Source organism: Chiloscyllium plagiosum, unplaced genomic scaffold (assembly GCF_037043375.1).
Source record: "Chiloscyllium plagiosum isolate Xiang-an unplaced genomic scaffold, Cpla_swu_hap1 HiC_scaffold_10, whole genome shotgun sequence".
In the NCBI taxonomy this organism is placed as follows: Eukaryota; Metazoa; Chordata; class Chondrichthyes; order Orectolobiformes; family Hemiscylliidae; genus Chiloscyllium; species Chiloscyllium plagiosum.
Genome location: NW_028270148.1, coordinates 74,560,248 through 74,574,984, shown reverse-complemented (window position 1 = coordinate 74,574,984; position 14,737 = coordinate 74,560,248). Strand labels below are relative to the sequence as shown.

General features: G+C 36.3%; 1 protein-coding gene across 16 annotated transcripts in view; it reads right to left on the bottom strand.

Annotated features, from left to right (window-relative positions):
* Window positions 1–14,737, bottom strand: part of arid1b (AT-rich interaction domain 1B) — a 620,676-nt gene that overhangs the window by 138,871 nt on the left and 467,068 nt on the right. For 11 of the 16 annotated variants that reach the window (XM_087991455.1, XM_087991461.1, XM_087991456.1 and 8 more), the window contains 2 exons: window positions 13,651–13,990; window positions 6,476–6,604 (listed from right to left, as the gene is read on the bottom strand). In XM_087991455.1, the coding sequence (XP_087847581.1) occupies window positions 6,476–6,604; window positions 13,651–13,990 (469 nt within the window). The remainder of the gene's footprint in view (window positions 1–6,475; window positions 6,605–13,650; window positions 13,991–14,737) is intronic. The other 5 variants (XM_087991462.1, XM_087991467.1, XM_087991463.1 and 2 more) reach the window with 1 other exon arrangement.

Genomic DNA, 14,737 nt, shown 5'->3' with positions numbered 1-14,737 from the left:
CAAATACTGACTGCATATTGATCCTATAAAATCTCAAGATCAGATCCCTGGAATGAGTTAAGTGAACTATCTCTGAACTCCAACCAAAGCAACTGCATTTTTTTTTCAATTAAGTAGAACAAAACTATGCACTATTCCATATGTTGACCCAGCAATATCCTGCACAGCTGCAACAGCACTTTTTTAGTTTTAGATTCTATTTTCCTGGCAACAAACATGTTCAATTTGTCTTCCTAATGACTTGCTGTACTTACATGCTAACTTTATTAATTTTATACGCCAGATATCCAGATCTCCATGTACTACCAAGTTCTGCAATAAATAATATTTTTCTTGCCAAAATGGATAAGTTCACAGTTTCACACGTCATTCTCCAATTGCCACTTATTTGCCTATTCACTAACCGGCCTATTTTCCTTTGTACTATCTCTACTTCTATTGACACTTCCTTGCCTACCTACCATTTTTCCCTCATCCATTCACTGATATAGATTGTAAGCAATCGAGGTCCCAGCACTGATCTCTGTGGCACACCACTAAGTGCGGTTTGACAACCAAAAATGATCCATTATTCCTGATAGCTAATCAATCCACATTCCATGCTAAGATGTTACCCCAAAAAGCATGTGTTAAACCGTCTGGAAATCCAAGTTCAGTGCGTCTACTAGTTTCCCTGTATCCACTGTGAATGTTAGTTCATCAAAAACACAAACAGATTAAACATTTCCCTTTCATAAAGTCATGTGTTGGCTCTATCTGATCATATTACGATTTTCTAAGAATCCTGCTATTAGATTCTTGATATTGAATACCAGCACTTTCCATATAAGAGATGCTAGGCTAACTGGTGATTTATTTTGTATTCTGCCTTTCTGTCTGGAATATAAATTTAGAATTATACCCTTTATTTTATATTGCCTGTCCATGGTTTTCCTACCAAAACAAAGCCCTTCACATTCAACATTAAATTTAATTGGCCACTTCCACCAACCTATGGCTTTTTAAAGTTTAACACCATCCTTCTCACTGTCTACAATATATTCAGACTTCATATTATCTGCACATTTTGAAATTGTGCGCTGAACACCAACCTTCAGATCATTAATATATGTTAAGAAGATCAGAGATTTTCATACTGATACCTGGGCATCTCCATTAGAAGTCTTCCTCCAGTCAGAAAACCAACCGCGCACATCTCCTTTGCTTCCTGTCATTCAGGCAATTCCATACACATGTTGCTTCTGTCCCTTTTATCCTAAGAACTGTAGCTTTGATCATAAGTTTATTGTGCAGCACTTTATTAAATGGTTTTTTGGAAGTTTACATATAGCATATCAACAGCAATTTAGTTCAATGCAATATGTCTTTAATAGATCTAAACTATCTGTCCTCAATTAACTGGTATTTTCTCAAGTGATTATTAATTTTATCCCAAAATATGGTACCTAAAAGCTTTCCAACCACTGTTGTTAATAGAATTTACAAGCAAGACACAAACATACATATGACTGATTTGTCATCCATTCAGTCCCTTGACACTACTTCACTATTTAATAAGATTGTAGTTGATCAGATTATATAATCAAATCCACATTCCTGCCTTGTACTGATGATCTGTCATCCTCTTGCCTACAAAGAATCTATCCATCTCTACCTTAAAAAATATTTACAATGCTTCCACCACTTCCTTTTCAGGAAGAGTTCCAAAGACTCATGACTTTGGAAAAAACGATTATGCCTCATCTGTTTTAAACAGATGGTATCTTCTTTCTAAACAGTGCCCCGAGTTCTGGTCTTGTCATAAAAAGGAAACACCCTCTCCATATCAATCCAGGCTTATATATTTCAATTAAGTTGCTTCTTACTCTTATAAACTCCAAAGAATACAAGCCTAGCATGCACAACCTTTCATGACTACTCACCCTTTCCAGTATTAGTCTAGTAAATCTTTTCTGAATTGCTTTCAATATATTTACATACTTTCTTAAATAAAGTGACTGATACTATATACAATATTCTAAATGTGATCTCATCAATGCAGTTGTGATAAAAATTTCACTTAATTTAAAGTCTAGATTTTGAATTAGGGATTTGGTCTATGTGTATAAGACAGTTTAATGATTATCTTGTCATGGAATGATGGTTTTTTTTTAAACCAGTGAGAGGAGAGAGTCCCTAGAATAATGGAATATTTTTACATTGTGTGATTGGAAAAAATCTCACAGAGTAAGCTTTCGGGTGCTTTTGATTGAGAAGAATTAGGAGTTGATTTTTTTTCACTTTGGGAAAGAAATACAATGCTTTGAAAGTCTATAGTTTTCGTTCGCAAATATCTTGGTGGAATTACATTTACAAACAGTTTCTCTGGAAAAATAGAAATAGCTCAGAAGAGTTAGGAAACCAGCTCAATGTAAGGGTTTGAAAGTTCCAGACCATTCAACTATATGCACCTAAGTACGTACTTACATACTAGGCTTTTGTGATTCAGTTACTAGGACATAGATCCCTCTGCATCTCAGATCTCTGTGATCTCTCACTATTTAAATAACATGCTAAAATTGACTATTTTACATTTTATACTCAATGAATGACTCGAATGCATGGATAGAAGGTATGGTTGCCAAATTATACTGTTTTTGTCAGATTTTTGTCCACTTGTTTAATTTATTTATATACTTTTGTAACTTCCATTGAGTCCTTTTCACAAATTACTTTCCTATCTCTGTCTCATCATAAAATCTGGCAAGCATACCTTCTGTCCCTTCGTTCAAGTCATTCGTATAAACTATAAACAGTTGAGGTCCTAGTACTGATCAATGTGATAGACCATTTGTTACATGCTACCAACCTGTAAAAGATCTCATTCTGGCTACTTTGTTTCTTATTAGCCAACCAGTTTTCTATCCATATCAATATGCTATCTCCGACATTTTTGATGTGGCATTTCTTCAAATGCCTTCTGAAAAATCTAAGCATACCAATCCCCCAGTTTTCTTTTATCCATAATATGCTACTTACTCAAAGAATTCCAATAGATTGGTGAAACATAATTTCCCTTTCACTAAATTATGCTGACTCTGCATGATTATCTTTAACTTATGCAAATGCCCCACTTTCAGCTCTTTAGTAACAGCTTCTAACACATTCCCTATGCCAGATGCTAAGCTAATTGCCATGCTGCTTCCTGCTTTCTGTCTCCTCCCTTTTTGAATAAAAGAGCTATGTTTGCTTTCTTCCAATTTAATGGGACATAATCTAAATCTGGGGGATTTTATAAAAGTAAAATGGATGCATCAGCTATCTCACGAGCCATTTTTTTTTAAGACCTCCAGAGTGAAATCTGTCAGAATTGGCGCAATGTTAGCCTGCAGTTCCGGCAATTTCGTCAGTGCCATTTCTCTGGCATTTGTAATTTTCTCAAGTTCCTCCCTCTCTTCCTTTTCCTGACTTCTACTTGCTTCTAGGATATTATTTATACCCTCAGTAGTGAAGACTGATGCAACATACCTGTTCAATTTATCTGCCATCGCTAATTTCCATTATCAGTTCCACATGTCTCTGACAGGACCAATACTTACTTCGTTGACTTTAATTTTTCAAATATTTACAGAAACTTGTTTGTACTATATATTTTATTTATACTTTTGTCTATCTTTATCCTGTATCCCAATTTTTCTGCACCATAACGTCTAGCTCTTCATATTCACTTTGCAAAATGATTTTGTCCTGCCAATGTTTTTAGTATCTACCATACACATACCATGATGACTGTATCCTCTCCATCCCAGTGCAAAATCTGCTTCATCCCAGAGTAGACAGCCCAAATCCTGCCATTATGCAGGAAGAAAACCTTCCAGTTTTTAACTTTGTGTTGCTCCCTCACTATACTGACCCTACTTTGACTACATTCTTTTTGTTTCCCCTGCCTGAATGGCTTATTGAGTCTGTTTATCTGCCTCACGTGCAAACACAATCCCCTGTCCCTGAATGCTCATCAAATCAGAAGAATCAAACCTAAGTGGTGTAACTGCCTCCTGGTACAAAGATTTCAGGAAACATATGCTCTCCCTGATGCACTGCAGTGTCTACTGACTTCAAATAAGATTCTATGGGTAAAAGCTTTAAAAGTTATTCTCCTCTTTATAATCTAATACTTTGTCTTTAATGTGTGCATGGTGAGGTGTCCAAGATTCACCTCCAAACTATAGTCCATAAAGATCAACATTAGGGTGTGAACTTTATCTGTAAAGATACAGGAATGAAAATGTGCTTTGGGTGGAAGATGTGCCATGTAATAGCCTCACTGTAAATTCAGTCCCACTGACTTCAACAGTACTAAATACCAAATGGGGAATATAACTGGTAACCAGAGAATACCACCCATTTCTACCATATATTCTAGTTTCCATATTGGAGAAAGACTATAAACACACTGAAGCAAGTGTTAAAGACTTACAAAGACAACACTAGAACTGAAAGCTTGTAACTACAGGTAGTTCTTCAATAACGTGATAGTTGCATTCTTGTTCAACCTCGCATTATAGAAAAACAGTGCTTTAGTAACAGGGCTTAAAGTATTGGTGATATAATTGCATTACAGCCAACACGTTTTAAATATCCATATTTTAGAAACAGGGTTCCTAATTCGTCAATCTTGTTACAGCAAATTCACGTTAACAAAAACGCATTATAGCTGAATGACCTGTACCAGAAAAACGGAACAGGCTTGTGGTGAGAACACTCAAGTCTAAATCCAATAAGTAAAGACACTTCTTTTCTCAGAGGATGATGAGAATGTGAACTTGCTACTAAATAATATGGTTAAAGTGACAGAAATAATACACTTAAGGGAAGGTACCAGACAAAGAAACAGAATGTATTATGATAAGGTGGGATGAAAGATGATGAGAGAAGTTGTGCTCCACTCATTCCTATTGAAAAGTGCTGACTATAAACAATGGCACGGACTTGTTGGACTCAAAGGTCTGTCTTGGAACTTCTATCTATATATCTAGATGTTGTAATATTTGGCATGGAAATTCTTGGAATGATCATTTTTTGATGCTTGCCAACAGTGTTGTAATTTTTTTCCCCCACATCAAAAACTTGACGACTCAACTATTAGATATTTCAAATATGAGTTTTTTAAAACTTTTTGGCAAGGCTCTTTAAACACATCACATATAATTTAAAAAAAACTTACTATTGATCTATGTACTTTCCCAAACCGTACACAGTTTGGAATCAGTCATGTTTGCAGTTAATAAATTTAACGGATTCATGTTAAAAGGAACGTGCAGTGCTGCAAATGTGCACCCGAATTAATTTGCATCATATAAGAATGGTGCAAAATTTTCTTAAAGATAGAGTTTTGCTTGTCATATCATTCATAAAAAATGTAACAATTACTAAGAATTCTAACAATACATTCCTTTACAAGATCAATTGCTTAAAAGAATAATTGCTGATTACTTCACTGGCAAAATAGCAAATAACAATCATTGAGGGAGACACTGTCAGCAAGTGGCCTGAGCACAAGTGGAAATGGCAAAATTACACATTCGAGTCAACAAGCAGCCCTGCAGATTTAACTCTGAGACTAACAGGTTGAGTAACTACTTGCAAATAATTTTCACAATGACTTCATCTGCATTCACTATTTTAAACAAAAACATTTTTCCATTAAACAAAAAGAAAACACATTGAATTTTAAGGTGATGCCTATGTTTCATTCTTGCTCTATCACTGATCCTTGATAAGTATCTATTCGGGTAGGGATTCGGCTTCGTTCTACAGAGGAAGTTTAAAATGTCTGGGTATCATCTCAAGATTGTTCTGCAGTCAATTCATCAGGTATAGCTAAGAAACATCCTGTCTTCTTCACTCTGAAACAGGGCAACGAGGCATATCCAGGAACCCTCAATGTGGAAGGAGGAAATAAACAATGATATTTCCCCATCCTCCCTTCAATCTTTGGGTGAGTTTTTACAAATGCTGCCATGCAAACAAGCTGGACATTTTTTCAGTATGAGACCTGAAGATTCCAGTTGTGCCTAATTTTGTACACAGTAACTAAAGTTAATTTCAATCCAGTGCTTGAAGTAAGTTGGACCTATTTGAGAGTCAGATTTAAGTGTCTACAGTTTTTGGATAATCAGGCTTACAAATAGGACTGTCAAATAACTCTATTGTAAGATTATCTTTAAATTTTGGAATGCATTACAGTTTGTTTTTTTTGTAATTGCTTTGCAATTTACAACTACCCCATTAAACAGGAAGAGGAGCAGCCATGCCAGAAGCCATGCAGGTGTGAGACATGCAGATTTTTTTCATTCTCTCACAGCTCTGGTTAGTACAAAACAAAACTAAACAGAACAAAAAAAAAGTCACAAAACAACAACCTTTTTTTTTGTAGTTGGGTTACAAGTCCTGCCAGGAAACACCATGTTCCACAGCAGATCATAGAACTACCTACCCGTACTGGTCAGGCTGGTACATCATGGGAGCCTGAGTGTTGCCATAGTTGGGATGTTGTGGTGGAAAGACAGGACGTCCACCAGGCCCAGTTTGACTGGGAAAACCAGGCGACCTAATATACGGTGGCCTAAATCAAGAAAGAAATAGCTCCTTTGTTTTTATTCTGTGTCAGTCTGTACCTAGTTACGATTCATGAGACATCCAATAATACCCATGTACATGAAGAATTAAACTGAAATCTGAAAATATTATAAGCTGTTAAAAAGAGATTTCGTTTTGTCCATTTTTAACTTGTACAGTAATATTCTCTTTTATAAAATGACAAGTTTTTAAGGTTGAAGTATTGGATTCTTTAAGATTTTAACACATTGGTGAAGTAATCACAAAAGTAGATTGGAGTTTGCTTTAGATTCGCTATCATAAGTGCAGCCCCCTCCATCCTCCTCAAAACATTTCCACCCGAAGGCACAAAGTTTGCTGGGGTTCAATTTCAAAGATAACATCACTTCTTTGCTACTTTGTCTGTTTATTCACAGCCAGTGTTTATGGCAGCTCGTCACCATCACATTGTGCACTTAATCAGTTAAGGTATGCACAATGATGGATTCACAGCAGACCCCAATCTTGTGTATTACTAGATGTCCACGTATTTAAATTCCAGCAGGTATCTTGTATGTTGTTCGTGTGGAAGGTGGATAATTCAGCATGGAGCAGCAGTCTCTTGGAAATTCTGGCATATATAATTCTAGACATTACATCAGTGTAGCGCCTACCTCTATCTGGACTATTAGTATTTGTTGACATAGAAAACAGGAAGGGGAGTTTGTCCCTTGGCCTTTTGAACCTGCTCGATCATTCAATATGATCATGGCTGATCATCCAACTCAGTGCCCTGTTCCTACTTTCTCCCCAGATCCTTTGATCTCTTCATCTCTAACAACCATATCCAGCTCCTTTTATATAAAAAAATGTTTTGGTTTCAACCGCTTTCACTGGCAGAGAATCCCACACCCTTATCAATCTCTGGGTAAAGAAATTTCACTTCACCTCATTTCTAAATGGTCTATTCCGTACCCTTAAATTGTGACCACTGGTTCTGGACTCCCCAGTCTAGTCCTGTTAAGAGTTTTACAGGCTTTTGTGAGATTTCCACCCTCATTCTTCAGAATTCCAATGGATATAGTCCTAACCAATCCAATCTCTCTTCGTATAGGAATCCGTCTGGTTAGCCTTTGTTGCAGTTCCTCCACAACTGGAATGTCCTTCCTCAGATAAAGAGACCAAACCTGTACAACTGTAGCAAGACATACTGCTGTTATCCTTGAATCCTCTCACTATGAGGGCCAACATACCACTTGCCTTCTTTGATGCTTGCTGTACCCGCATGCTTACTTTCAATAACTGGTGTAAAAGGACAACCAAGTCTTATTGCACCTTCCTCTTTCCCAATCTATCCCCATTTAGATAATAATCTTGCTTCCTGTTTTTGCTATTAAAATGGATAACCTCATATTTAAGCACATTATACTTCAACTGTCATGTATTTGTCAACTCACTGTAGCATCTCCACATCCTCATCACTGTTCATCCTCCTATTAAACTTTGTCTCATCTGCAAACGTAGAGATATTACATTTAGTTCCCTCATCTAAATCAGTAATATAGATTGTGCATAGCTGGGGTCCAAGCACAGACCCATGCAACACCACATTAGTCACTTCCCAAATCAGAAAATCACCTTTTAACCCTATTCTTTATTTACTCTCTTGTCAACCAGTTCTGTATCCATTTCAGCACACTATTCCAAAACCCATATAACTTTAATTTTACATTATAATTTATTGCTTAGGTGGGGCCTTATCAAAAGCCTTCTGAAAGTCCAAGTAAATTATCCAATGGCTGGCCCTTGACAGTTCTACTAGTTACAGCTTTGAAAACTTCCACCAGATTTATCAAGAATGATGTTGTCACTGTTTTTCAAGTGCTCTGTTATTCAATCTATTTACCAACTATTGTTTTAAATTTAATTTGTTCCAGTAGCGTTCTGGTTCAGCATCTTTAATTCAAAGGAAACCTGGCCATGGAAAATTTTCTGAGTATACGCTGCTGCAACCTGAAGCATGTTCTATTTTGGATTTTATAAATCATGGGTGATTCCACTTAGAATATAAGTTACTTATTTTTCAAATGTAATTTCACACAGCCAGTGCGTTAAACAGGATAATCACCCTGATTTCTGGTACCATCACAGATATGAATTATTTGCATTTTATGAAATTCATTTCCCTGATGCCTTAACTAGTTAAATACAATGTGCTGGTGCTGAGCTGTCCGGGCCACAAAGGTCGCAATTCAATTTGTTCCTATAATTAACTGCAATACTGTAGGACAATGTGAATGAAAATCAGTTGGGTTGGCCTAATGGTTCCTGTTGTGACATCACCAGCCAGCATCAGGATGGGATAGTTTGGAATTTGCTGAAACTCAGTTCTCTGCTGTCTCCCTCTAAACCCCTGGTCAGACTCCACTTAGAAAGCACAGCAATCTACATAAGTCATATGAGACCATTTAGTGCCAGGACAGTCATCACTTCTGTGGAGGAAGAATAAAAAGGACAGAAAGGTGAATCAAAGCACACACCATACCACAGACATATAGATCTAATCAATAGCAACTGAAGTCAAAGCTTCCTGCTATCCACAAACTCCAAGTCACTAATTCCAAAGGTCATGTCAGCAGGATACCCTGTGCAATGCAGAGTCTTCTACTTTCGGGATAGGTGTGAGCTTACAAAATGGATGCTAGATTCTCAGCTGCATAAAATTATTATTAAGCTGCCAATTCAAAATATTTATATTTAAAAACTTCTCAATTATGGTTTGCAAAACTTCTTTCATGAAGAAAGTATAACAGTATCTTACATCCTCTAAAAGAATCCAATACTCAAACATTAAAATAGACCAACAAAAATGCTTAGAACATGATCCATGAAACAGTAAATCTAAAACATGTACATCAATTGGTTACAGTTTGTCTTGATGTAACGTATAAATGAGTTAAATAAACAGTTTCTTTACTCTAACCTGCATAAAACCCCATGTAACCCTTTAAGATTTTAGTCTCAATAAATCCAGGACTTTTCCTTGATGTTGACAAGAATCTCAGTCACATACAGTTCCCAGCAAACCACTCAAGTATTCAAATTAAAAAGTTAACATTTGAGGTACTGCAATTTCACAACTACTTCAGAAAATGTGTCTTGGTTGTTTATCCTAATTTTAATCACCTTACTACATAGTTTAAAATCATTTTCCATATGTTAATTGAATGCTCCATTATTTATATTTTAATGCAAGTACAATTCGTTTAATTGTGAAAATTACAAATTGTACATTTAAAAACATCAATAAACATTTACAATTTGACATATTTAACACAAGGGAATTCAATATGGTTAATATTAACTTTAGTCATATTTTCTTTGACTATAGAGAAAACTACAGTGAACATTTAAAGGGGATTAAACTTTAAAAAAAAAACAGAACTTTTGAATGTTTTGCAATGGCATGACACCAGAATTGTTTCTGACCTGAAATGCTGGAATGTCTACACAAGTTATTATTAATTTAATACTTTTCTCATTCCCTCACTACTCTAGCTGAGCCATTAACCCACATAGCTGATACAGATGAAAGTGAACCTTGAGTCTAACCATTTCTTCACAAGTCTTTGCTTCCACAAGTTTCTCTGTCCCCAATGTAAGATATCAAGGAATCACCACGTCTGAATTGTCCACTCCAAAGCCCCAAGTGAGTTGCTTAGCTTGCAGACTACATTATTAATTGTTTAAAATACATTTTATACTGTTTGCTAGTCATTGTAGTCTATAGGATGCATCAGCAGAAAATATTGTTGAACAAATCAAACAATGTAGTGCCTTAATAACTGTTACATTGTACAATCCCTATTCAGCATACATTCCTTATTGTCGTGCATTGTGCATCAACTGTCAGCTAATCAAACATTTGACCAATATTACTAATGATCATCAACTGTGTAACTGTGGGAGCAAAATGTTACACTAACAGTTACATATCATTTCTCACATAGTAAAACATAACTGTTCAATGTCACTACAAAAAACAGAATTGGAACGTTATTCAACAGCTGTTTCAAATAAACAACTGCACAAAATTACTTTAGGAATATTTCAGTATTACTAAAATAAATTCTAATCTTCAGCTATTAAAGAATGACCAATTCAAGGAAGAGTTCTCTTTTTATTAGAACTGAAACACTTGGTCAAAAAAATAGTATATAATAATTATTTGGAGACAAAGAAATTGATATTATTAGGAAAAGGTTTAACCAATAAGTAGCTATATTGATTCTGCTAATTTTTAGAGTTCAGAAGAATAAATTTTTGATTTCAAATCAGGCGACCTGTGACAGATCAGATTATCTGAGAAAGAAAGCTGTGGTTCTATCTTGTAGAACCACAGCTCCCATGAGCCAATAAACAGAAATGGGAAATACTAAGCTCTGTGTCTGACATCATTCAACAAAGGATACCGCACAAGCAGAAAGGGGTTTGAAATAACAAGAACTGTTAAACTAAAAGGGTAAAGATATTTGGAAATAATTTTAATGCATTACAATTAACACCACAACTTGACTGCATCAGTACGTCCCATAATTTATATCTGCTTGTATCTGAGACAGCTACCTTCAACAGATCTGGGCATCCTGGGATTTTTAATTAGTAATGATTTCTAATAATTAAAGAGTTTTCAACGTTTTTCCTAATGTTCTTATAGGTCATTTCATGATATGTATTTAAAATCAAGTTGAATCTACTCCTATTCCAATTGCATTACTTGATCAACTCTGCATGGAGAACGATCCACAGAAAGCAGAACCATTTTGACTCCTGTGTACCTAAAAGGAAAGCTTTGATTCTACATCATATTACATCAAGTGGCAGAATGGAAAATTGATGACTTGTGTATAATCTAGCTTGGTTGAATTGCAATCAGCTGTCTAATATCATCTGACTTGAAACCATTTGGAATAAATGTGCACTGAACACAATTCATTCTTGTAATTAAACTGAGATCCTTAGAATTGGGTTTATTCACAAATCAGCCCTGTTACTTAATTCATATTAAATATTAAACAAAATTTGCCTAGAAATACAGGCTATTAGAAACATTTTTAAAAAATGAGCGCTACTCTGGCTCAGTGGCTAGTTCTATTGTCTGAGCTTGAAAGTCTGGATTCAAGCTCCAATTCATTTTGTTGGCTATGAAAGAATGAAGTCACTGGTACAGGCAGCCTACCGTGCATTGGTGCCTGCACCCAGCCCAAATAAACGGGGAGGATTGGCAGTTAGCTGTAAAACCATTTGCCAAATCAAAAAAATGGTTGATGAAAGTGATCTGCTAGCATTGTAGTAAATCAATGTAACTCGCAAAAAAGCTGATTGAGATGGAAAATGAAAAGGAAGGAAGCATTCTTAAATGTTAATTGAATATTAAATTTCCTGTATTATTTTAACTGTTTTCTTGCACAGAGATGAAGGCAAAACATTTTGGGAAGAATTTTTCAAATGAAATTATTCATTTACTGGGATTTTATGGTTATTGATTTGTTTCTAATCAGAAATTCTGAGATGCATGCCCTATTAATTCAACTCTACCAAATTTTTATAAATATATGCATTTCTAAGCAGAGAACACCACTAGTCACAACTGAATTATGGGATATGCTAAAGTAATTTTGTCATCATTTGCTACCAGAATCTGAAGAAACACATAGCTGTATAAGCTTTACAAAGCAAATGGAATAGCATTTCAAGAGGGAGGACTTTTCATTATGCTGAGATGACTAAAAGCAGAGAATATGTGGAGATGAGTGACTTCTATTATAAGTTGCTTCTATAACTTTCTGCTTGAGAGAAACACCCAGTGGGAAATATCAACTCCATAGCTGACTATCTGAATGGAAAAGCATTTTATAGTGTGTTTTGGAATTTAAATAGAATTACGACATTTAGTCAAAACAAATTTTGTTTAACAATCACTACTATCGTTGTTAAGACAATTTAATTTGGAAGGCAGACAAGTTGCATTAAGGCATCCACTTATCTTCAGTTTTTTGCAGCTATCATCCACATGTCAATTTATCACAGCACAATAAGGATAAAGTAAATCAAGGAAAAATCATAAAAACCAAAAGAACAGCAGCTGTTGGAAATCACAAACAAAAACAGAAATTGCTGTAAAAAACTTAGCAGGTCTGGCAACGTCTATGGAAAGAAATCAGATTTAATGTTTTGGGTCTAGTGATCCTTCTTCAGAATGCTACCAGACCTACTGGATTTTCCAGCAATTTCTGTTTTTGTGTCAAGAAAAATCATGCCCATGTATTTTCAGTCTCTCTTCTCACCCTTAGCCAAAAGAATGACGTGAAAGCAAGTCTCTAATAGCCATTTTAATCAATCGGATCAGATGTGTTATGACACACCTCTGGAGCAGGTGGAACTTGAAGTCAAGCCTTCCAGCCCAGTGGTAGGGACAAGAGCCCTCAACCAAGTCTTTAATAAGCTCTTCTTTTGAATGATAACAATATTGTTTAGGATTAGCCAAGAAAGAATAACTGAGAAACTGCACGCTAGGTCAGGTATATCTTTCCTCCCAAATGAAATGCCTCAAATACACTGCACTGTGTTCCAGCTGAGAGCTAACAAAACTGAAAAACTTGCTGCATCTGACTGCATCAAGGCAGAAATTCTTTTTTTGCAGCTAAGGTTTAAAATACGTGAGACCCAACAACTTAAATCTCTTCACACATATGTTGTTCAGCATCATTCAATTGCTTTTTTTTCCCCAAATTACACACACAAATTTAACATCTAACAAAGCACAAATATAAAGTACAAATTTTAAAGTTAAAGCTAGCTTTTCAAAGTATGACTAAATGGTACTCTGTCTAAATATCAGCCACATACATATAATCAGAGAAAGTAGCAGCAATTTAGGATTGATGTTTACGCAGAGTTTAAATGAAAGTCTAACAATACTGTTTTCATTAATGCCTTTTCATTAGATTGGTTATGTTAAAAAGTATAGAGATTCTAGTCTTGTGTTCAGAGACCAAGCTTTTTTTTGCATACCTGTTTTGAGCAGAGTTTGCTGCAGCCTGCATCACTGCAGCAGCAGCCTCCTGCGCCTTGCGATTTACAGTTGCCATGGGTGGACCCATTCCTGCGCCAACCTGCTGTGACATGTTTGGAGAGTTTGGGGTCATATTTCCCATGTTGCCAGAGTACGGCCAGTTCGACATCCCTGATGATGGCATTCTCCCCATAGTCATGTTACTGCAAGGTTGAGCTGGACCCTGACCATGCATCTGGTTACTCATATTCACACTTATGTTGCTACCCATGCCTGGGCCTGGACCACTGTAGTTGGTGCTCGGTATTACACCATAATTTGGCGGTCTTGGATAATTACCTAAAACAAAACATAATTGAAACAGATTGCTTATATGACAGCCAGTTATGAGTTATCTATGGTTGGAAAACTGAGAGGTCATAACTGTTCTCCAGGTAAACTAGTTATGACTCCTATACAAACTTTATATTACAACAAACAGAGCCATCAACTAATGTTTTGAAGAACTGAGACTTGGGAACAGCTTCTAGACTTTGAATCTTAAAACAATTCCTGAAGAACCTCAGCTTTAAAGTCAAACACTTAAATTTCAAACTTTTCTTGCTTTGCTGTGGTTCTGTTCGCCGAGCTGGAAGTTTTTGTTGCAAACGTTTCATTCCCTGTCTAGGTGACATCCTCAGTGCTTGGGAGCCTCCTGTGAAGCGCTTCTGTGGTGTTTCCTCCGGCATTTATAGTGGCCTGTCCCTGCCGCTTCCGGTTGTCAGTTTCAGCTGTCCGCTGTATTGTCCGGTACATTGGGTCCAGGTCGATGTGTTTGTTGATGGAGTTTGTGGATGAGTGCCATGCTTCTAGGAATTCCCTGGCTGTTCTTTGTTTGGCTTGCCCTATAATGATAGTATTGTCCCAGTCGCCACACACGCAGACGACAAGCAACATGAATTCGACTGGGACAACACTACCATTATAGGGCAAGCCAAACAAAGAACAGCCAGGGAATTCCTAGAAGTATGGCACTCATTCACAAACTCCATCAACAAACACATCGACCTGGACAATACAGCGGACAGCTGAAACTGACAACCGGAA